The sequence below is a fragment of the Anopheles bellator genome, chromosome 2 (genome assembly GCF_943735745.2).
Source record: "Anopheles bellator chromosome 2, idAnoBellAS_SP24_06.2, whole genome shotgun sequence".
Lineage (NCBI taxonomy): Eukaryota > Metazoa > Arthropoda > Insecta > Diptera > Culicidae > Anopheles > Anopheles bellator.
Window position 1 is genome coordinate 80,571,602 of NC_071286.1, and position 22,251 is coordinate 80,593,852.

The window sequence follows — 22,251 nt, forward strand, 5'->3', positions numbered from 1 at the left end:
AGAGAGAGAGAGAGAGAGAGAGAGAGAGAGAGAGAGAGAGAGAGAGAAACAGAAAAGGAGAGAAAGAGAGAGAGAAGTAGAGAGAGAGAGATGGCATTTTTAGCGAGAGAGACAGCCACCATCTACTACTTTGACCAACTTTTGTCATCCATGTCAGAGTGATGATTTCGTCCAAACACTGCTATACTCAGAAATGCGAAAGTATTATACTTACACCAGAACCCAAAAAGGAATTTCAAAGACGGAAACAAAGAGACAGTACGAAGTCTGTAGCGGCAGCTAGTTTAGTATAAAATTAGTCAATGGGCAAACAGAGCCTAGTTGACAAAGGTGAACTTAGCTAACTTAAACAAAACCCTAACCTAACACTGAAACTGGCGAAGACGAGAACAAAAAGCTGGTAACAAGCTATTAGAAGGATGCGAGATCAAGGAAACTACGACACTGACGAATAGACATGTTATAGTCAATGTGCGATGAACAAAGATTATACGTACGACACATAGACAATAAAGGATCGTTGTGACCCGCAACAGTAATTCGTGGAGCAGTTCTGATCCCTTCAGTTGTACTATTGAGTGTGTACTATTAAATGTACTATTGTTTCTATTTAAAATTTAACAAAATCACCTACAGTTTTGCTAACAACTTTGTTTGCTGTTTTCGCCAACCTCGTGTAATTTAATGTTTTCCGCTTGTTTGTTTCATAAAAATGTGTAATGTTTTTGAGTGGTTTTATTCAACTCCTGGCATCGATTTGACACATTACATGGTCCACACATGGTAATTAGCCCTGGGACGCTTTAAGACGGAGCGTTTGATTTGCGTGCCACGGCGTATGGATATGGGGTCTGTTACGCGCAATTCATGTAACGCTGCAATGAAATGCGCTTCGCGCTGACGTCAGCCACCAGTCGGCCTTCGTTGGCGCACGAGAACAATCTCGTATGTTTTTCGTTCGCCCGGCTGTTGTTTACGGAAATGCACGTATCGATGGTGTGCCACTTCCGGGTTGCATCTGGGTGGCTGATGTCATCCTGCGTTGGCACAGTTCGCCCCGGTTGCAACTGCATCTGCGTATTGCGCCAATGTTTACGAGAAAACATTTCGATAATTTTCCCTACCTATTGAGTCATTCAAAATGTCGGTTTAGGCAGTTTATTCCCTTTTTCGAGTGCAAGTAACACCTCGGTGTACACACTTGTCGGCCCCGCGCATTGCATCGCCTAATTAGTAGCGACTTGTAAAATCGACTCGTTAAGTTGCGCTCACCAACGGCGAGCGCGAAACGACACGCAATGCGCGGCCAGGCGTCGGTCGGTCGCGGCCGGGTGATGATGCCTCGGTGTCAACGAAACATAACCTCTCGCAGTGGGGTCTTTGGGGCTCTGTCTCGCTCTCTCTCTCTCTCTCGCTGTGACCGGCGTTGCACTAATTGCAAGTGTTACACAACCATTCTTTGAAGGTGGCCGCGTCACGAGCATTAATTATCTGATGATTATATTCGCCCCGTTCTCCGAAGGGGGGGGCCGCAGACGCAGCGCAGCCCTCTAATGGTGGGCGCGAACAGTATTCTTTACATTTTTCCTCCCGCGATGGTGTCACTCACCAAACCAACCAGTTAATGATAGGTGTCATAGGCAAAGCAATACAAAAGTACGTGGGGTCCTTTAATCATCGTGTTTCTGGTAGAATGTTGCGCGAGTGAATTTATTTGTTTGATCTAATAGATTATGTTCCGTCGCCTTCGATGCATCATCAGAAGAAGTAGGGACATCTTGAGGACCGTCGCACCGCCAGTTGAAACAACAACTAAAATATTTCCCCATGGATGGAGACGCATGGTATCTTTCACCTATCGAGGATCACAAAAAAGAACAGTTAAATACAATTCAGCAGGACTCCTTCGTGTCACCCGGTGAGTTGGCCTCCTAGGCTCAGGGCCCCTACAGTGAGTGGCCCACAAAATCGCCGGAAATAACATCGAGGATAGCAGGCCCCAAAACAAGCGCAGTGACAGGAGAAAAGATTATGGAAAATCAATACTCGTGCCGTGCAACGTTTCGGCTGCGCTGGAAGGTTTCCGTCCTGGGTTTGAAAGGATGACTTTCGTGTGTTTGTGTAGCTCAGGAGAGTGGTCGCTTCTTCTAATGCTTAACTTCTTCCGCCATCTTTGTGGACCGTGCTGTAAACGGAACCCCTTCCGTTCGATACAAACCCGGGGTGAAATATTCAAAGGATGCACAAGACCGGATATTACTGTTGCCGGCAGCGTGCTTTTTTTGGGTTACTCTGAATATCCTGGTGGTGGTGTTGAAGGGGCCACTAGTGTGGCCACTCTTCTACCTCTCCGCACCTCTCCGCAAATATTGAACCTTGTCCGGCTGACAGCCACAATAGAGACACCACGCATTGTTTGGGATCTGCACCGTTTTATGCGACATAAAAACTGTGAATGTGTGGTCCGTCGGTCCATTGATCCGTCTTCATCCTTCGGCCACGCACGCAAACCGAACCTACATCCTCTTGTCGGCGGAGCTTTGCACCGAGCTTAGTGGCAGCGGAACGAACAGAGGAAGGCTGCTTTTTGCGTGTTCCCAGTTCCGCTTTGGTTATTTTACTAACGGCCAAACAAAAAATGGGGGCCTGCAATGAGTCTCGGGTTGGGAAGGATTTTCACACCCCCCGTTTGGGGTCGATTCTTTTTTTTCCCGTACTAACCACTTCCGTTCGGCACGGGGCACACGAAAAAAAACGAAACAAAACCCACAAAGAAACAACATTCATTTCGCGCATCTGTGGGGCAAGAGAGGGCCAGAAAAGGAAAATTGAAATGGGGTCGAAGCGAAGAATTGGCAGAGGAAAATGGAAACACATCCTGGCATTCTGGCTTTGCATCCGGCCACCCTGCTCCGTGCGGGGGGCGGGCGGGCTGGAAACACGATCCTTACACAACATCCACACCGGAAGCAAAACGGAAGCCGGTGCCGTGCGCGGTGCGCAGCCGCGAAGCATATTATGATGGAAAACATCGGAAAGCGTGGTTCGCGCTTTTCGCCACCACGCCCCGGCATCGTCGTCTTCGAGAGTGGTGGCCTCGTTTCCGACGTGACGAAACGGAACGGCACAGGGGCAAACAAGAGCGAAGGAAAAGAAATTGAGTAACATTTGCGATCAAACAGAAGATAGGAAGCGAATTCTCGAAAAGTATTAGCTTACCGTCAAAATATGTCCCCAAAAGGACTGAAGCAAAATACGGCCTTCAAAACCTGAGAAATTAATGGTTACTGATGGTTATTGCCTTGACAAAGATGCCAATTTATGTTCTCGCATTTTCTTCGACAAACACTATTTCAATTTCACGCTTCGCTGCCCACTTGCCACTGGTACGGGAGCCAGTGGCCAGGCGCCGTGCCTGAAAGAGATTACGCTCGACGATCCTTCACCGTCCGCCGGATGGTCGATGGGCCGAAGTATATTAAAACCTTACCGTGGCCTATAAAGAGACATCTTATCACGAAACTCCACTTCACTCTGGAGGGTTGTCATTAAAAAAGGGACACCACACAGCCGATCGGGCTTTCGTCAGAAGTTTCGGTTAATTAGTGTCCCGCGCGACCGGCCGTGAGTTTGCGCGGGAATAATGATGCGTGAAAAACGTGCTCGAGCACCGGCCACGGTGGGGGGAGCACCCTGGTTGGTGGAGGAACTTAGCACACTCCCTGACGCACATATGGCCATTATGTGTCGCCTCTGGGTCCTCTGGGAGCAGTGCTGTTCCATCGCCGGCGGTTAAACATGTGCTCGGCAAAAATTCTGGGCGATGCGGTCCAAGATTAGTTTTCTGTTTTTGTTCGTCCTTCACTCCAGGTTAAAGGTTGACGTGGAAGGACATTGCGCTGCAAACCGTGTGCTAGGCCGGGCCTGCGCTGCTTTGTGCCAGCCATGCCTGTGAATTGGGCCGTGAAGGACAAATCGGAAACGTTCGGTACCTTCTTCATTGTTAGAGCAGAGAGCAGAAATGGGACAAGAAAATCGCTGATGAAAGCTGAAATGCAATTTAGAGTGGAGCCGGGCCAAACCAAAAGGTTCGGAGTAAATTTAGGATTTAATTTGTGTAAAATGCCATTCTGGGAATCGAGCCCCTGTTTATGCTGGGCCAGAAGACTCAGGTTCAAATATTTATTCTGTCGTCAAATGTAAATTGGAATTCATGAGTATTGCGAAGCTAACGTTTAGAGTTGACAATGTCGAAAACACAAACCGTCACTCAAAATTGTTGCCAAGACTCGGCTCGTAATTCACTCACAGTAACGAGGCACGTAACAATCGAATGAAGTATCGCCGAAAAACCGTTAATTGATGTTCCTTTCGTCACGACAGATCGGTAATTTTTTGTTCGCTTTCGCGTGACACACATCGGCCGAGATTCAATTGCGATCGAACCGAGATCGCTGTCCCTCGTCGTCGGTGTTGGCGCTTAATTTTCCACTAAAAAAAGGACAAACAGGAGCGCTCGGTGTGTTTGCAATAAAGTGGAACAAAAAGTACCAAAGTAATGGCCTCGGCCGGCCACATGAGACCGTACCGGGGGTTGCTGTCATTTCGCGCTCCGTTTTCCACAAGCAACCGTGGAAAACCGTTGGGTGGCAGGGCGCTCCGTCCCCCGATTGGGACGAATGGGCTGCCCGCCCCCCGCCGCGGAATGTCACCGTGTAAACCAGGACGATATTCCGTTCCCATTTCGTGGCCCCCTTTTTCATCGCCGAAGGATCCTCCGGCGTGGTTCGGCGCCTCTGGCGGTGTTGGTGAGAGCCGTGCCCAGAAACACAATGCGGCGAGCGCCGTTCGAAAAGTAGGTCACCTGGCGGTGGGGCCACCACAGGCCACGGGGGTTTTATATAGAGGCCGTGAAGCCGTGTGAGCGGTACGGAACGGCAAGGCTCGAGCGCTAGAGAGGGACAATCGATCGATTACATAAAAAGCTTGTCGCGACGCGATGCTTGTGGTGGTGAAAGCTCCTGCGATCCCCAAACTGAAGGCTCGTTCGAAGGCTCGGTCGATTTTCGATTACCATGGAAGGACATTCCGGGCACAAGCACAGCCACACCGCCATCTGGTTGCGCAACGACCGCGCTCACCAACACGAGAACGACAACGTGCAACGTGCCACTCCGTGGTCGGGAGCATCCTCGGGAACGCGATGAACGAAACCCTGGAGTGCGCGTGCGCCCGCGCACGCTGTGACCGAGTTTTCCGGAGCAGCGATAGAAACCAGAACATCCGGTGTCCGCGGTGTGGTGAACGATTTTTCCATCGGTTAGCAACAACTTCACACCACGTACACCGAGCTTCGCAGGAATTGGCCGTGGAAAAGCGGTGGAGCAGAAGGAAAACTAAGCGAACGGCACAGAAAGAAGCATTTCAATTTATTGATCCACCCGCCCAGATAGCCGCTTACCAACACCACCGATAGCGCGCTGGTGTTGGTGTGCCGCAGAAGATGTTCGGCTGGAGCATGACAAATCAGAAAAGAATTCTACATTCGCCATCCTGACTCCCCCCGCCGTTGGGTGCGGGTGTGACACGAAACGAAATGACATTAGAAAACTTGATTATGTGCTTGGCGGATGGCGGCTCTTTCTTGCTCCGCTCCTCCGGCCGATGTTATCTTCAATTTTTTATCAGCTTGTTGTTTTATTAAAATTTACTGTCCCACTACACGGCGCATTCGTGGTGGATTCGTGCTCGAGTGGAGCGACTCCGTAGAAGCTGTGAAGGTGAAAAACCCCGCACGGTCACGCCACCGATGGTCCCGGTGAAGGGGGCGTTGAAAGAAAAGAAGGGAAAACTGGAAATCGAAAGAAAACTTCCAATGGAGACGCCCAGTGGGCCAGCGTCCGAGGCTGTGGAGCGGTCGACCGGAGTGCCGGATTCCAGCTAATACTTTCATGTTTTGCCGTCGTGCGAATTCGTTTCCACTGCCAAGTAATTGTATTTACTATTTTGTGTCCTTTCGCTTTTGAGTGCTGCTGGAATGGTTGTGTTTTTTTTTCTTACTGAAGAGCGCAAGATTTGTTCCAATATTCGAATCAAGCCAATTCGCGCTGGATCAGTGGACAAATTGATTCCAGCATTTTTATGCCCAGTGAGACTGACCTTGGGCGATGCCTTGAGGATAGCAGCTGGTACAATCTGCAATCCATTTGACTGTATAGCGAAATTGTTTTAACGAAAATTGCTGCCATGTACTGCTGCGGTTTCATTAAATAGAGGACTCGAATAGGTTTGAAACTGTTTGACTGCCGCTTGTTTTGAACTACTTCTGAACTTTTCTGAGCATTCGACAGTTATTTATGAAGAATATGACACAGAAAACAGTTTCCCTTTTCCGAACCTTCTTCTTTACAGGACTGTAACCACATCTTTCATTCTTTTGCTGTTATTTGATCTCCATCAAGTAAATGAATCGGAATTGTAATCTTTGTTTACTTAATAAATCAATTTTGACAATTTTGCCCATCAAAGTGACCCACCGTTTCCCGGTGTGCCTGAGTTGCTTAGTTGATTTTATATCCAATAGACGTCACTCGACGGCTGTCACCGAAAGCTTTTCGGTGAACTTGAAAGCTCCTCGTCCGAAGAGAGCTTTCAAGTCGCTCGAAAGCCCAACGAAAACCGGCTCCAGCGAATCGCTTATCGGGGAGCCAAAGAACCCTGGTCTATATAGATATTTCTCTTACAAAGAAGGCACACACGTGATAAACACTCCGTTCGCGCATAAATCACACCCGCTGTTTAGTGTTCGTAAATGTTTATTTTATTCACATCTCAATTCAAACCGTTCCAGTTACTGGCACCACGGAGGCAGTGGTGCTGCATGGGCCAACGGGGGCCGTAGCGACAGATCTGTTGTTGCAAGAGATTCTCGCGAAACGGGATCGCACTGCCACAACAAGTGGCATTATTTTCTGAGCTTCTTCCGGAGATGTCGTCCTTGACGGGGTCTAAGTATGGCGTCCATAGTGTGTAGTGTGTTTCGTTCCATGTGATTGCGGCCTTCGACTTATCGCTGGTAAACGCCGATGTACGCCTTGCAACGAGGACACCGATGGACGGTATCACGGCAAGAGCCGCAGCAGTACGGCAGGCAAATGCATGGCCAGCACAGGAACAGGCACAGCAGCAGAGCGTAGATGTGTGTCCGGGTGTTGGCCCGATGTTCCGTCGCCGTACGCACCAGCGCCTGGCAGGTGGGACAGACAAGCTGGGTCGACTCAGGACCGACGGCTGGCGATACGATAACGGTGGCTGGGAAAAGGCGCGTCAAGCGAATTAATGGTCGGTGGTCTCCGATGCCCTCCGATGGCCGTACTTACTCATCTGGAGCGGTTTTGTAATCGGCGGGCGCTACGAAGCTGGTGCTGTGGACGCACTTGCCGGCGGACTGAGGCCGGTGGTCCATTTGGCGTCTGGTCGGGGCGCCACAGTTAATGGTAGCGTGTGCGTGACCGGATTCGTGACCGTGTATGGGTGAGTTTCGCTGACGAAGCCGCCGCGCTTTGGAGTGGAAGAATCTGTGAACAAACCAGACACTCCGAGAATGGTTTGCGTTTAGGTTTCGCTCTCGTCGGGGGTCCATGATTTTTTTTTATTATAAAGCCCGCACTAGTCAGATGATTGTGATGATGCCGCGAGTTGCTGTGTAAACTAGTTCGAGTTCCGTTACGCGGCGCAGTTTCCATTTTTAGCCTTTAACTGATTCACGATGGTTTTTTTGTAATACATTTTGTCACTCATTTTTCCAGCTCATCTTAGGCACCGAATGTGCCGGGGTTAACGGTACGCTACTGTTGACTCGTTTAGGGAGCGTAAAGCTGAAATATTTGACTACATTTGCATTGTTATTGTTTGTTTAATATGTGTAGCTTTACAGTTCAACACAGATCACTAATGGATGGATATTAATTTTGTTTAATCGTGCATTCGAAACACGGTCACTGTTTGGCAAAGCTTACATCGTTTCGCGTGGTTGTACGTGATTAAATTTTCTAACATGGGTCCTTATGCGCAAAGTCTATTGGCAGCATATCGATGGAGAAGGTGGCTCACTTTCTTCGCGCCAAAAACGGCCGGCATAACGCCGTAGCCGACTTGCGTGTGATCAGGAACAATGAAAAATGCATAAAAAAAACAAATGAATGAAAACACTTCCAGAAAATTAATTCTACACATTTCTATACTTAATATTTCTATACATAATAATAAATGATCATAGTTCAACAATGTTCATTATATATTAAAAATTATCGGAGTGCAAACCGACTGTGTCGCATTTATGACAATTAGTTTGCTATCAACTACAAATCATTGAAGAGCTTTAATAATTTCATATTCTAGCGGAGGAGATGTAAATTAGGTGGCATCTCTCCTTTCATAATACCATTCAGCGATATGGAGTAAATAATCAATCATTTGTTATTATCTTCAAATCGGTTTCGTCGACTACCTCATCGCGGAACAATGTTACAAAGATATTCCAAAATATTAAGTAATCAGCGTCGCTATTTTTTCGTGGAAATCTTCACCCAACTTATGCAGTGCTAGTAATGTTGGCACCGAAGGGATCGGTGTATGTTCAACGTTTGTCTGGTTTGGTGTAGACGATAAGGAAAGTTTGCTTTGCTGTTGGTCAAACAACATCGTCACCAGCAAGATAAAAAGCGGTTCTCCTCTACAGCAAACGCAATAAACGAAAATTTTCAAGTGGAATTCGCTCACTAACCTGTGGGACATTTGTAGACAACCCAAGAAGACGCAACTCATGGCTTTAACAATTGAACTCGTTTTATTGATTGAGGTAACATTCACACTCGGTAAGTGGACCGGTAAGACCGGCAGTGCACTAAAAACTAACCGTGATACGTATGGAGGTCCGTGAAAATGGTGGACAGTATAAATAATACTAAATTTCGCTTAACCGACTCTCAGATGCCAAATCTCAGCCGAGGTTTCTAGTTCTTGTAGCTTCCGATGAAGGCTTTGCAGTTGGGACAGTAGTGATTGGCATTTTTACAACAACCGCAGCAGTACGGCACCAGGAGGCACGGCCACCAGAAGATCCACAGCAGAAACGCGCACGCGTGAGTGGACGTGTTGGAGCGGTGCTTTACCTTGGTCCGGACAGTGGCACGGCAGGATGGGCAGGTGATCGTGACGGGGTCGGGGCCGACCTGCGGGTTTGTGATGATCACGGTAGCTGCGGAGAAGGGGGCGAAAAGGAGTCACAACGCGTACTTTACGCAACGCAACCAACTGAGCCAAACATTGGCCAGCGCACTTACTCATGGCTCGACGGTAGTGCGTTTGCAAAAGATGCTCTAGTTTGACTAACTTGCCCCAGTGCGTGCCGCGCCGGTTATATGGCAGAATGGCGGTTGGCGTGATTTCACTGCAACAACCCTTGAGGGACACGCAACCTTTACTAATGGGTAGTAGGTTCGCAAATTTCCAACCGTTCGATTTGTATCAGTATCGATCGCTACTTCGCAATGTTATGCTACTAAGTGTTGGTGGACCGACTTTTTACATTTTCATTCAAATTTTATCAACCCCGCCATAATTTATTATTGATTTTTTTACAGTTATTTTATAAATTAAAATGCATTACTTACACATATTTTTGTTGATGAGTTCTTCGTTGCCAACTTATACTAAAGGATCACAATATAAAATACGGTTTTCCATCTGGCTTTAACAACCGTAAGCGATCTCCTATCTACGATAACCAACACAGGTCTGGAGTGTAAGACGAACGGCATACAATGATTCACCTTTTACTGGTCGTTGTTTTGACTGGAGCCCATGATAAGAGCTATCAAAAGCACTGTACAATGCACCCACACGCTCATGGGAGGAAACATAAAATGAATTGCCCAATAGTAGCTAAAAATGCTTGTCCATCTTGGCCATCGGACGTCGATGGCATTAGTCACAATCCCAACAGTGGTGATTCATTTCGCACGCTCTTTGCAAAGGAAATTAGTTGTTTACAAACACCGGAGATGAGTGATATTCGAGCACCTATAATACGTTAAATGGGAATTATAAATAATAAAATAAAAATGGGAAAATTCTAGTAACAAATTGAGTGATTTTTGTACGATTTATTGAAGCACAGTTGAGAAGGAAGGATAGTTTAAATATTTGTCCAAGCAGAGTCTCTTTCAGACTGTATTGATCGGATGATCGAATGGTCTCAACGAAGGTCTCACATATGGCAATTTTTTAAAATAAAAAGCATTGAATGATTCTCGCTCGCGATTAACGCATAATTTAGTAAACCATACCCCACGTTCTGGGTCGGAAACGGAAGCTTCAGACAGTGAACCATCCACGTGCCAATTATCAGTCGCCCCGGGAACCGTTATCGTCGATTGAGAAATCAATTTAGCGCCCGCTCGAGTGAATCAGACGATCCGTTGTGCATCGAGCAGTTTAACCCGAAAATTGTGGGAAAACCTGTCGGATGCTTGCCGAGGGCTTAGACCTTCGGGACCACGTCTGGGTGTAATCTTATCGAATGTATTGTTATCAGCATGCAGAGCGTGTAGCAAATATTTTATCGCCCCGTATCGTGACGAGCGACGACGAACTTTGGCAGCTTCGACGATCTCGCTTTTTAACCCACCAAACCCGACCGTGAGTTGACGTGCGGGATCCGCCCAATGCAGACGCCATTACGGTAAACTAGGTGACCACTGGACATTGCGCCGGAGTTGTTTCCACACCCCTGCACCTTAGGTCAAAAATGGGTGAGTATGGCTCGTGGCTCGCCTGACTCACTGCTCACCTCGCGCCCGCCATCGCTAACCACCGCTGAACCTCCCAGAACCCGCGAAGTCCGAACTGCCGTCCTATGAACAGATCGATCACGGCGTGCCGGGGGCCTATCCTCATCATTCGCCACCAACGGTGGTCGTCACAGATCCGATCAAGTCACAGGAACCGCCCTTGTTGCGTAAGTTCCGTTGGCGTTCGCGTTGTCCCCCCTGTCCAAATGAAGCTATAGTTCCCGTGGTGTGGTTCGCCACATTGCCATTCCCGAGATGCCAATCTCCCGCTCTGTTTACACCCTCTCCTTTCGCTTTGCTTTCCTTCTCCTGTGTGCCACCTTCCAGAGTCGACGGTGATTGTGACGAGCCCACAGGTGGGTCCGGATCCGACGACCATCATCTGCCCGTCGTGCCGGGCCACGGTTGTTACGCGGTTGGAGTACGAGACCACCACGAAGACGCATCTGTGTGCGGGGCTGCTGTGCCTGTTCCTGTGCTGGCCCTGCGCCTTCATTCCGTACTGCTCGACGGCGTGCCGAGATGCGAACCATTACTGCCCGAACTGTGGCTCCTTCATCGGCTCCTACCGGAAGTAACCCGTGTGTGACTGAATGTGTTTCTGTGTGTATCCATAAGCGTGAATGTCCGACCATCATGGGCTCGTAAAGCCGCGACCCAAAGCCTCCCGAGATTTTCCAACGTAGTCGAAGCAAAATGAATCAACTCGAGCCCTCGTTATCTGGACGGTGTTTGTCTGATTAGATATAGTGTGCCGTTTTATCGGAGCAAAAGGACCGTTATCGAGGTTGGTCAGTTGATTGATTTGATCGATCAGGACTTACGGTTCGGGCGAGGGTTCGACTTCGTCTCCGGCCAAAGCTAAATTGTTCCGTGAATTTAACGATGAGAGTTTAATAAAGGCAAGCATTTGAGCATTCTCTACTGTAAAGCTTGGTTGGTGAGTGCGTTAATTATGGCTTATGTTAATTGTTAGTAGGTAATCATTTAATCAGCCTCAATAGCAAATCAAAAAGATTACATGTTTCGGTGGGAAACTACTCTTCACTCATATCTCGTGTCGAGAAGCTGGAATTATACAGAACCTCGCATGCTCTCTTCCTCTCTGCTCTTAATGCTCTCTTCAGCACTTTAGACCACCCGTTGGTCTGGCTACTCGCAATCCGATCCCTAGGTTCGGTATCATGTTCACAGTCGCCATTGTTTACGGTAGAAAGCTGAAGGAGTTAATATTTAATGATCTTCACTTTGTACAAACCTCACAGGACGGGGCTGAGTTCTGCAGAATAAGCATAAAAGGCACTTTCCGTGGGATCATCATTTTTGTTGACGCAAGCCAATATCGGGAACCTGCTAGGGTGTTCATTAAGTTTTGCGGGTCGATACCAAAGAGCGCTACTACGAGCCTAATTTATTATTGTTACACTCTTCAACTCATGTGGAGTTTCATTTCAATCGGTCACATTATTTTTTTCTACTAGCCATTTAGTATCGACACGTCACAGTATGTTTTACAATGGAAAAAATCAAGTATCGTGGAGTGATTGAATTTTTATTTTTGAAAGGTTTAAAAGCAAAGAAGATTTACGAACGAATGTTGAACGTGTACAAGGACTCTTCACCTTCAATTTGGGGGGTAAAAGGGGTGTTTCTGAGTTTAAACGTGGTCGTACTCGTTGAGCAGTACAACCAATATTTTGACTGATTGGGTTCCTGAAAACTGTTTGCAAAATGGGTGCCACATTCGCAAAAAACACACTGGAATGCATCTTTCTTGACAATATTTAAGGCGTTTTTGATAGGATAAAGTGGATTTTGTGCATCGAATCATCACTGTGGATCCTGAATCACCACGATCCTGAATCAAAATGAGAGGCTAAAGAGTTGAGAACGAGTTCGTCCAGAATTTAAATACTGTGACACATCGATACTAAATGGCTTGTAAAATAAAACTAAGTTCTTTTGAAGAGTACACCAATATAGCAGCAAAATTAGGCTCGTAGCAGCGCTCTTTGGTATCGACCCGCAAAACTTAATGAACACCCTAGTATATCGCTGTTGTAATATAATCAATCCCGGAGACTCCAATATACCATTCGGTGCTCGGTGCAGGCTCGGGGAAATACGAATCACGGATCAACAATACCGAAACGTCATCAAACTCTGAAGAGATGCTTGAGTCAATAAACGATCCACTCGGCGGGTTTCTCAAGAGTAAGGAATGGTAAATATATATTTATTATGCAATTATTACGTTTGGCGCAATCAACAGAAAACTCATTCACTACACAATAATAACAGTCGACTTGGAGGCACACCCACCCACACACCCCTCCATTCAGTCCGCGTTCATCGGCAAACACTCGCACACAGGCACACACAATGTTAGGCACTTTCGTTTTTAACAACAACAAATCATATTCCGCTCCGTGGCCGTGGGATGGTCTCGTGTGCCATCGATGGTGAAATGGGTCACCGAGGGGTGCAGAATCGCGCCCGAGGCACGAGCCGGCCGACGGTGGGATCGGATTACATCACAATACTCGACGTGGCCCCCAGCCTGAAGGATCATAAGCCGGAGTTGGGTGGGTCAGCTTAGCCGCGGTACGTTCCGATGTACGCGCCACAGTTCGGGCAGTAGTGATTGGCATTTTTGCACGAATCGATCACGTACGGAATCCAGAAGCATGGCCAGCAGCTGCAATGAACGAAAGTGATAGTGGGATTAGTGGGTTTTCGGCCAACAACTACCAAACAAAGTATGGGCAACTTGAAGGGGCATGCTTTTTACATCTCAATTCTATGTTTAGAACAACAACTGATAACGGGCACAAACAAGACCCCGAAAAATAGAGCAAACTGTTCAAGCTGTGACGCTGATGGGAGTTGTTTTGCCACACAGGCCCATAGTGTGATCCTCGCATTGCGTAAATAGTTCGTACAGTTCTACTGCTCAAACCGGGCCACCTAACATAATTAATGCATTCATTCGGTTCAGTGATCGATGAAACACAATGAAAGGCCCCAAATGTGTCGCATTCAGCAACGGTAACCTTCCCAGTGACTCATACGGTTCTCGATCGATTATGTCCAACTGTCTCCGGATGGGTCCGGAATCGCCACCCCAGAGTCTCCACGTGTCACTTTGGGGCGACGACAGTCGTGTCAATCAATGGCGGTGGTAATGGCCGTGGTGAAATATGACTGATTGGAGGCACCCCCATATTTCTCTAGACAATGAAGGAACGGTGTCCCAACATTATGGGACACCTCCCATTACCGGCAAACATTGGACGGCCCAATGGTGGGCCGTGTCGTGCTGTCTGCCCGTTTTTTTGCTGCCATGAAACGTCGTGCAATGCGCCACTCGGAACATCTAAATGCCAGGGCTGCCTGATAAGATAAGATACAGTCCCTAGGGTGGCCAACCGTACCTGGAATCCGCTTCGAATGAACGTAAAGAACGGCACGGGTTTTTGAGGACAACTTTCAAATGGCACGCCATTTGTAGGACATGTGCATTTTGGGCCCAGCTAGCGATCGTCCCGGAAGTAGCACTTGGAGCGCTATTATCGCAAACGGGATGCACTTTGAGAACTTGCGCAACTCGGGGCTGAAGTAACGTGTCGGTTTTGATATCAACCATAAGGTGGCAACTGCAATTTGCACACCGGGCACGTTGAAGTGTTGTGCTGTAATCATCCGCCAAGGAGAGAGGCTTATCGTGTGTCCCGCAACAATGAGGTGACACAGTGTTTAGAGCGCTGTTTGTCTTGACTCAGGCCCCCCATTCAGCATACGGTGAACCAGGCGAACACTTAATTGCACTTCTATTTGCCCAACCGCAGATGCTACTCCGTGTAAATGTTTACCAAATGGCCATATTTTATCGGGGCTTTCGAGGTGATAAAGCGAAACTGCGGAAAGTGCGCACAACTGGGCCCCGGAACGAATCTTTGAAACTAATAACCAGTTGGGCACTAAACGGCGGTGAATGTTACGGCACGAGCCCAAAAATAGCGAAAGCACGGCGCTTCTAGATCGATGTTCCGGTTCCAGCGTTCCCGGTACCGCACGAACCGGTTCGTGGAGATCTGGTTCTTAAGACGAGCCCTTCCGACGACGGGGTTCGGTTGTGGCAGGCGTGCCTTGACCCGTATGAAACGAGAAACGAACCCCACCACTCGGCACGACGTTACGATCGATCGAACGATACCGTCCGCCGATGATTCGCTTTCTTGGGACAACATTCTCCTAAATCCGGTTCCGGGTGGTGTGATCTCTTCTCGGGTCCGAAATTCTACAACTCCCGCTCCCCCATTCATCGACTCGGAGACTGTTCGGTACAAAGACCTCACTGGTTTCACGCTTATCAGATAATCGCTTGTGTGTGACGTGCGACAGAAACAATCGGCCCATCAACACTGGACACGATATCGGAAACAAAGCTTCGGTTTAAAACGTTGATAAAACGGCTTCATCTACTGGGTTGGGATCCTGTCCCGAAGAGGACACTTCCGCGGGCGAAGGGATCAAGGGTCGAAAGTGGTACAAGTTACACACTCACTCACGGAGGCCAATGCCCGTAACGATTACCAATCGGGAATCGGGGATCAATACTCACATGAACAGACACAGCAAGCCGGCGGCGATGTGTGTCTTGGTGGACGTTTCGTAGTCTAGCCGGGTGATGACGTGCTTGGTGCAGGACGGGCAGACCATCGAGGCCGGATCCGGTCCAACCTGGGGCCTGCTGACCACTGTGTGTGGTGGGGGAGAAAAAACAATGGATCTCGTTTGAAACATTGGATCCCTTGCCGGAAGTCCTACGAGTGCCGTACGAACCTTGCACGTAGGTGGTGGACGTTTGCTGCGGGGACGAGATCACGTTGGAGTTGGCATCGTACGGTGGTGGAGGCGGTGGGTGCATGTAGCTGGGTGCTTCTGCCGGTGGGTGTGGGTATGTGTTCGTCCCCGGCACATTCGGCATGTAGGCACCGGTCTGTGCGGTGGGGTACGGCGGTTGGTTGAGCGGTTGCACCTGGTCCGGACCCCCCGGTCCTTTGCCACTGCTGTTCATTTTGTACTTCTTCTGTTTGGGATTTATCGTCCAATCGAGGGCGTCACGCTGTCGCTCCCTTAGCGGTCTGTAAGGAAGCAACACAAAAATGGAGGAACTCTCAGATTGTACGAAGATCTATCAAGTTCTTGGCGGGCACACTTTCACTCTCAACGAAAAAGGTCCACGGTGAACCGGAAAATTTGCACGCTTCAGACAGTTCGTGAACCGGTTCCGGACAGTTCGCGTGCAGAAAACTGGAACCACTTTCCCTTTTCCTTTCCGATGCACCGAAGACACTTCCGAATGGTGCGACCCCATTTTGGGCTCTTCCGACGTCCGACGGAAGCGGACTCTTCAACCTACCAGAAGAAAAAAACAGGATCACGACAGTCGGTTCGAAGACCTTTTCACTTGGTCACTTTCGTGCTCGGCCGGGCCCACTTTACCGGTCCGCTGCGATCGGGAGTTCGTCGTTCACTGAGCGCTGGCGCGATAAAGTCGTGAATGGTGGTGTTGAACCGTCAACCCACCGCACAGTGGTCCATTAGCGCTACCTTTGGTGGTCGAAATTTCCTCACTATGGGTTTCCGACGAGAAAAAATGACGGGAGCACTGGCGTGAACAGGTTTTAGTGAAACACGATATCCCAGCACCGGGGTTGTTTGATTTCGCCTGCTGGCCAGATCGTTAGCGCCTTCGCCACGTAAACTGGAACTGGACAGGTGCCGGGCACACAGAAGATGTCTGAAAGTCTAAAATTTGCATAATTGGTTCGCGTATATCGACTCAAAAATGGTGGAACCCTAACGCGCTGCGTGTGTTCGATTGTTCTGTATAATGATCTATTTTAATTATGTGATATTAAGTTATTGAATTTAATACGAAAAATTTAAAATAAAATTACCAGCAGATGATACAAAACACCTGTCAATAAACACCTCGACTGAATGCGAAATTCAACGCGCAGTGGGCAAATGCATTTTTAATGAGCAATAACGAAACCGGAGCCCAAAGAGTGTCGTCATAAATTTCGATGCGGTCCATCGGGTCTGCGAAAGATGGTCTGAAACTGGAACAACTCCCAGCAACCGGAGCATCAACAGGCGGGAGAAAGGCACCGAAGCCACGTCGAAGCGCCAAAAAGGAAAGTGTTCACCGCGGTGGCGCACGTTTCCTTCTCTCTTTCGGTCGCCGGTGTTTTTCGGTGCCAGTGAAAATCGATATTTTCTTTCGTGCGCGACCCGTGGGCCCAATGCCGGAGTGCCGGAGTGTTGGACGAAAAGTACACCCCTCGACCCGGGTCCATTGTCGTGTTGTTGGGGCCGACAATCTCGGTCGATCGGGCGACATGACATCTGAAGTGGCGTGCTGATCTTATCACCTCCCTCACATACCATTGCTGTGTTTTCCACGAGTCCGAGCCTGATAAAAAATGCGGACAATAGTGGTCCGCGTGTGATGATTTCCGGTTCTGCTAAATAAAATGTTTGAATGCTTTGGAATAGATTCGAAAGAATTTCGATACTTGATTCGAGGCCAATTTCTTTATAATATTTTTTTATATTAAACTGTAAACAACCCCTGTTATGTTATTTGTTCGGCAAGAATTGTCGCTGATTGTTCCAGGTCGGCTTCTGACACGTTCAGCCTAATCCTCGCTAGGGTTGCCGTAAAATGTGGTCTATCGGGCCAAGGTTGTAATCATCCGACAATAGCTTCACGGATGGTACATTGAATTAGTGCGCCAGCAAGATGTTGCCCGATGTTAGCCTTATCTTTCGGGTGTCACCGTGTCCGGCAGGCAATATAACATTCGTCTTGATAACGGCCATTCGTGCCAACGATGAATCATGCTTGTGGTGGGAAAAGTGTAAATACAAACGAGGGAATTGTTTTCGCGAGTATTTTCAAATGGAAACGTCTTTCCGATGACGCATTTGTTTTACAGGGTTGAAGTAATGTTCTACGCTGAAGACGGCTTTAGTTCCACCGTCCGCTCTATTGACGTCATTGACGTGCAGTGTAATTTCAAGTGCGCATCGTTGGCCAAAGTGTTACGCGCTACGGTCCATCGTGGCTCCCATTACTCATCTCCCTATCGGGCTCCAGTTATTATCGGTTCTTTCGTAATACAGCCCCACAGAACGCTTTCGGTTCGCCGCGCGGTCAACTCGCTTGATACGCTTGCCGATCGTGCTGAGCGCATTAAACGCAAGTTAATTCCGTTGCTAGAACAATTTGCACGATTCGAACTGGATGGAAGGCTTTTGCATTCTGCCCGTCATACAGCGTTCCGTTTGGTGGATTTTTCGATCAGTACCGGTTTCCAAACCGGGTGGCCAACAATTTGTCAAACGTTCAACGCTTCGTGACGCCGCAAAGTGACGAGTTTTTGCACCCAAGCCAAACACATGTAGGAAGCGTTTTTTTTGGTGCGCACAAAAAATTGCTTCAACTAATTTGCTGCCCTATTGTATGGTCTCTGTGGAAGGAACCCTCAAATGTGGCCATGACGCTATGAGGCACGATGATGGTGAAATTTTGTTGAACGTGACATTGTTTACGCATCGTTTACTGGCTGTGATATTTGAAGGTGGCAAATTGAGGAAAATTCGGATTTTTTTCCGAACCGGCATATGGCGCCATTGTCGATTGCTGTTTAAAGTATTTGATTGTTTGCGCTTTGAAGTATGGAAATACCTGGCGGATAATCCGTTTGAAGCAAGTCACGAGTCAGTGAGTCAAAATGAACGTTAACTTTTCAACTCATATTTAGAATAGTTGTGGAATTGTAGCAAAATATTAATTATTTTGTTGGAAGCGATAGTAAAAATATTTCGCAAAAGCCTCTTTCTGGTTTAGATCTTATTTTCTTGTCTATATTTTGATTTCTCTTTTGCTTTCATAATCATACTAAATAACTCGACACGTTTGGCCACTTTTTTGTTGATCGTATCAATATCGCTTCGAGCAGAAAAAAAATCATTGTTATGTGAATTCATCGATTTGCATTTCTATTGGCCTCGCCGTTTATGGCGAAGGCTCGGCCGAGGGTAACATTAGTTGATGTTAATCCAGATACATCTGCTTGATTGCATGTCTCGCTGTTCTCATCATTTTCACGGCGCACCGCTTTCTAGAAGGCTCGTCGCGAATCGGAGTGAAAATGCACTCTTATTTACCTTTCACACGGCACCAGGTGATCGCAGATCGCGCTGAGCTAGATGAACCTGCAACAGCTGACCGTGACAGCGGCGCCAGGCTTCGGTCATATTACGACAACGAATTGATCTTGACGCGCAGCGCTGTCGCGGAGTTGCATAATCGCGCATAGTGCAGCTGCATCCCAGTCAGTCAACCAGTCAGCCAGCCAGTTCGTGCCTTTGCCACTCGAGGTCAATCTAGGCGTGATGCTCATGTTTACAAGGGAGCCGTAGCTCGTACTCGCTGATCGGTTAATGGAGGTAGCTTCACCGGTAAGCCGTTACGATTCGGAATCCGATCGGCCGGCTCAGCAGACCGGTTTTGTGTCTTCAAAGCGGTCGCGATAAGTTGCCGGCTCGGTCGGTTTGTCGGTCGGTCAAAATTTGCACTTGCACTCTCGATTTCTTCGCCCCAGGAAGGCCAGTGTCGGTCGTAATCCACCCGTCGTTGGAATGGCGCGGATACGACGCAGAAGATTGACAGCACGCTTAACGATTCCACCTTTTATAGACATGCAAATGCAAGCATTTTTATTTTTAGATTTATCACCTCTCGCACTGTCGTACTTTGCTAACAAACTGCTAATAAAACCAAAGTATCGGCGTTATGCAAGGTAAATCTCACTTATGTTTGAATTTCCGCGGAATAATCAATTGATAAACCTAGGGAACTGGGGGTGGCATTCTAGCAGTACCATTCGTTCTCGGCCATCGCGGCTCCAAGAACGGAACGACACATCCGTGCCTCGAACGGTAAATGGTGGGTTCGTTTCGTTCGGCAGCGTAGCAGTCACTCGTTTTGCGGGCCCGGCGAAAGGCATCGATGGTTGCCATTCTAATGGCCCAATGGCGATGGTTTACATTTGCTGAGCGGAGCGAGCACCTGATCAATGACCAGCCTTGTGCCGAATTAAGGCAAGAACTAGTTGTGCATTCCGAAAAGCGAATAAGTGGTCCGGGACCGGACGAGAATTTGACTTACCGCGGGGGGGGGGGGCGCATCGCTGCAGTGATGGAACTGGTTACCGCAAACGAAAATATGTTTTTATCGTAGCCTAACTTTTCTCAAATGTTAGGATTATACTTAGTATAAAGGAAGGCGCTTAACTTATGAAAGTGTTTTGAGATTGTAGAGTATAGTATGCATGTCCAGTATGCATTAGTGGAACAAGATGAAATCAGAACTTGAGAAATATTGTATGGTCGAAAGGGGGGAAGGGGGAAAGTATTGAAAAGGCTATATAGCATTGCAGTTTAAACAAAATACGACATCAAAGTCTTGGTATAATTTTGAGCTTACCTTCGGTTCGAAATATTTATTTCAAACTGCCGTTTTCAAACGAGGTGACATACTTCTTGCACGCAAGTTCCACTAGGTGTCGCTAGCGATATCAATAGCCTAGTCACAAACCAGTTGAATCGGTTGATGGAATAGCCATCTGCCGGAGAAAAGTTACACCAAAAAGCGTCAATTTCTTTGGTTTCGCCTCAAATTCGACAGCTGAGCGGTCGTTATCCTTCGCGACTTTTTACAATCTTCGTACAATCCGAGGAATGCGTTGCAGTTCGAACAATGTAGATGCTGTTTGGTGGGTCTGTTGAAAATGCACGACAGAAAGCATAATGGCCAGCAGCATAGCAAGCAGTAGGCACCGATGGCATTCCTTGAAACCCGGCTGGTGACGAGGCGGACGGTCGGAAAGTATCGTCCGCCGCACTGGGGACATTTCACCGGGGACTCTGCCGGGCGCCATTCAGCGACTGTGAATGGGGAAACCAACAATCCGTTGAAGAATCATGTTGCAAAGTGTCATTTACCGTACCTGTAGTTTTGTAGCCAATTTCTGCTCTGCTGACCGCAGGCTTCCTTCCGGAGGAATTGGAAGAATGTTTCCGTTTGACAGAGCTCGTCCTTTTCGCTGATCGCGAGTTACTACTTGGCTTCGAATCCGAAGGCGTTGTTTGGGTAGACTTTTCGGCCAGCTCCACAATTGTAGGCTCGGGACAGTGCATGCTCTGAAGGTGCTGTATCAATATGGCGGTGTTTGAACGATCACACGATAGGTTGCTTTGGCAGAGGGTACACGTTGCAATTAGGCTCATGCTACGAGTCGCGGGTAATCCATGTTCTTCCTCAGTGAGTTGAAACGACTGAACCAAATCGATACTTTGCCGAAAGTGCGTCACAATTATCGATGGTTACTACGATGGCAACAGAGAAAATAACGCATGACGTATTGCATGACAATTACTGCACAGTAATGATGATGTATGTTGCGCTGTTGAGGCCTTCGTAACAATCGACACAATTAACCTAATGATTTATGGAACCGATTGAATGACAACAATAATCCGCCATCGGACTGCTCGAAGGATCGAATTACGTCAATTAAAAAAATTAAACAAACGCACACACTGCAATCAGTACTTTCATCGATAACACGACTTTTATTTCCCAACAAACAGTTTGCTAACATTTTCTTCCTCCCGTTCATTTGATACTGTTTTCCAACAGTTGGTTTTCATCGTTTTTGTTTCTCTTCCTTCACAATTCATACTGCTTCTTCTTCTGCTTTGTTAAGTTAACCGTTCGTAATTTATGTTTTAAATGTGCGCCTTTGCCACGGTTTAAGTTACCGTTCCGCCTCGTTCCTTCTAAACTTTCTAATACGAGTTTAACATGTTTATCGATCTCAAACCGTTCCGCCGGCCTCTTGGGCGCCAATTGCACGGCACCAGTTTATCGCAAATGAAATTATCTCCACTTTCGGAGCACAAATGTGTGTTTTACGTTTAAAAAAACCATAACTACTGGCCGCAAACACGGCACTTTCAACGTTTTTCTTTGTCAAACCCTTGCTTAACCTCCGCCCGTAGTGTGCCCGTAGAGCATTCGTGTATAATGCGGGTCCATCACAATTCCTAATACATAATTGTTACCCTTCAACCCGTACTGCTGTGCTAGTTTGTATCTTATTTAAATTTTCCTCTCATCTTCTGCGTTGTTTTTAAACTTCTACCAATAGGGTACACTGTAATTAGATCCTACAATCAGTGTTAAGACTTGTCGGTTTCTCTCAGAGACATGTTTAAAAAATCACCTCCATCAGCCACATCAGCTCAGCTTCCTTGC

General features: G+C 47.6%; 5 protein-coding genes across 6 annotated transcripts; 1 reads left to right on the forward strand and 4 right to left on the reverse strand.

The window, feature by feature from the left end:
- Positions 1 to 6,803: 6,803 nt before the first annotated feature.
- Positions 6,804 to 7,444, reverse strand: LOC131210634 (lipopolysaccharide-induced tumor necrosis factor-alpha factor homolog). Its single transcript, XM_058203911.1, has 2 exons — positions 7,380 to 7,444; positions 6,804 to 7,311 (listed from the first exon to the last, which is right to left on the reverse strand). The coding sequence occupies exons 1-2, from the start codon at positions 7,381 to 7,383 to the stop codon at positions 7,067 to 7,069; spliced, it is 249 nt and encodes an 82-aa protein (XP_058059894.1). The 5' UTR covers positions 7,384 to 7,444; the 3' UTR covers positions 6,804 to 7,066.
- Positions 7,445 to 8,837: 1,393 nt separating this feature from the next.
- On the reverse strand, positions 8,838 to 9,380 carry LOC131210515 (lipopolysaccharide-induced tumor necrosis factor-alpha factor homolog). The gene is made up of 2 exons (XM_058203773.1): positions 9,345 to 9,380; positions 8,838 to 9,259 (listed from the first exon to the last, which is right to left on the reverse strand). The coding sequence occupies exons 1-2, from the start codon at positions 9,346 to 9,348 to the stop codon at positions 9,015 to 9,017; spliced, it is 249 nt and encodes an 82-aa protein (XP_058059756.1). The 5' UTR covers positions 9,349 to 9,380; the 3' UTR covers positions 8,838 to 9,014.
- A 1,271-nt stretch (positions 9,381 to 10,651) lies between these two features.
- LOC131210272 (lipopolysaccharide-induced tumor necrosis factor-alpha factor homolog) lies at positions 10,652 to 11,431 on the forward strand. 2 transcript variants are annotated; one of them, XM_058203495.1, is made up of 3 exons: positions 10,652 to 10,814; positions 10,892 to 11,020; positions 11,181 to 11,431. In XM_058203495.1, exons 1-3 carry the CDS (start codon positions 10,811 to 10,813, stop codon positions 11,429 to 11,431), a joined length of 384 nt encoding a protein of 127 aa, XP_058059478.1. In that variant the 5' UTR covers positions 10,652 to 10,810. The 2 variants fall into 2 exon arrangements, with proteins under 2 accessions (XP_058059478.1, XP_058059479.1); XM_058203496.1 differs by lacking the exon at positions 10,892 to 11,020 and having other exon boundaries at positions 10,786 to 10,814.
- A 1,647-nt stretch (positions 11,432 to 13,078) lies between these two features.
- Positions 13,079 to 16,388, reverse strand: LOC131209414 (lipopolysaccharide-induced tumor necrosis factor-alpha factor homolog). Its single transcript, XM_058202481.1, has 4 exons — positions 16,279 to 16,388; positions 15,699 to 16,000; positions 15,478 to 15,613; positions 13,079 to 13,551 (listed from the first exon to the last, which is right to left on the reverse strand). Exons 2-4 carry the CDS (start codon positions 15,931 to 15,933, stop codon positions 13,449 to 13,451), a joined length of 474 nt encoding a protein of 157 aa, XP_058058464.1. The 5' UTR covers positions 15,934 to 16,000; positions 16,279 to 16,388; the 3' UTR covers positions 13,079 to 13,448.
- A 4,198-nt stretch (positions 16,389 to 20,586) lies between these two features.
- On the reverse strand, positions 20,587 to 21,221 carry LOC131208163 (uncharacterized). Its single transcript, XM_058200813.1, has 2 exons — positions 21,056 to 21,221; positions 20,587 to 20,879 (listed from the first exon to the last, which is right to left on the reverse strand). The coding sequence occupies exons 1-2, from the start codon at positions 21,219 to 21,221 to the stop codon at positions 20,587 to 20,589; spliced, it is 459 nt and encodes a 152-aa protein (XP_058056796.1).
- Positions 21,222 to 22,251: the final 1,030 nt, after the last annotated feature.

What these genes read in the sequence shown, in the direction of transcription:
- LOC131209414 (XM_058202481.1), bottom strand. Translation starts at nt 15,933, where the DNA reads ATGAACAGCAGTGGCAAAGGACCGGGGGGTCCGGACCAGGTGCAACCG. An exon ending in GTCCACCACCTACGTGCAAG is followed by an intron (nt 15,614 to 15,698) that starts GTTCGTACGGCA and finishes CACCACACACAG; the next exon opens with TGGTCAGCAGGCCCCAGGTT. An exon ending in GGCTTGCTGTGTCTGTTCAT is followed by an intron (nt 13,552 to 15,477) that starts GTGAGTATTGAT and finishes CGTTCATTGCAG; the next exon opens with CTGCTGGCCATGCTTCTGGA.
- LOC131208163 (XM_058200813.1), bottom strand. Translation starts at nt 21,221, where the DNA reads ATGAGCCTAATTGCAACGTGTACCCTCTGCCAAAGCAACCTATCGTGT. An exon ending in GCCTTCGGATTCGAAGCCAA is followed by an intron (nt 20,880 to 21,055) that starts GTAGTAACTCGC and finishes CCCCATTCACAG; the next exon opens with TCGCTGAATGGCGCCCGGCA.
- LOC131210272 (XM_058203495.1), top strand. An exon ending in ACAGGAACCGCCCTTGTTGC is followed by an intron (nt 11,021 to 11,180) that starts GTAAGTTCCGTT and finishes GCCACCTTCCAG; the next exon opens with AGTCGACGGTGATTGTGACG.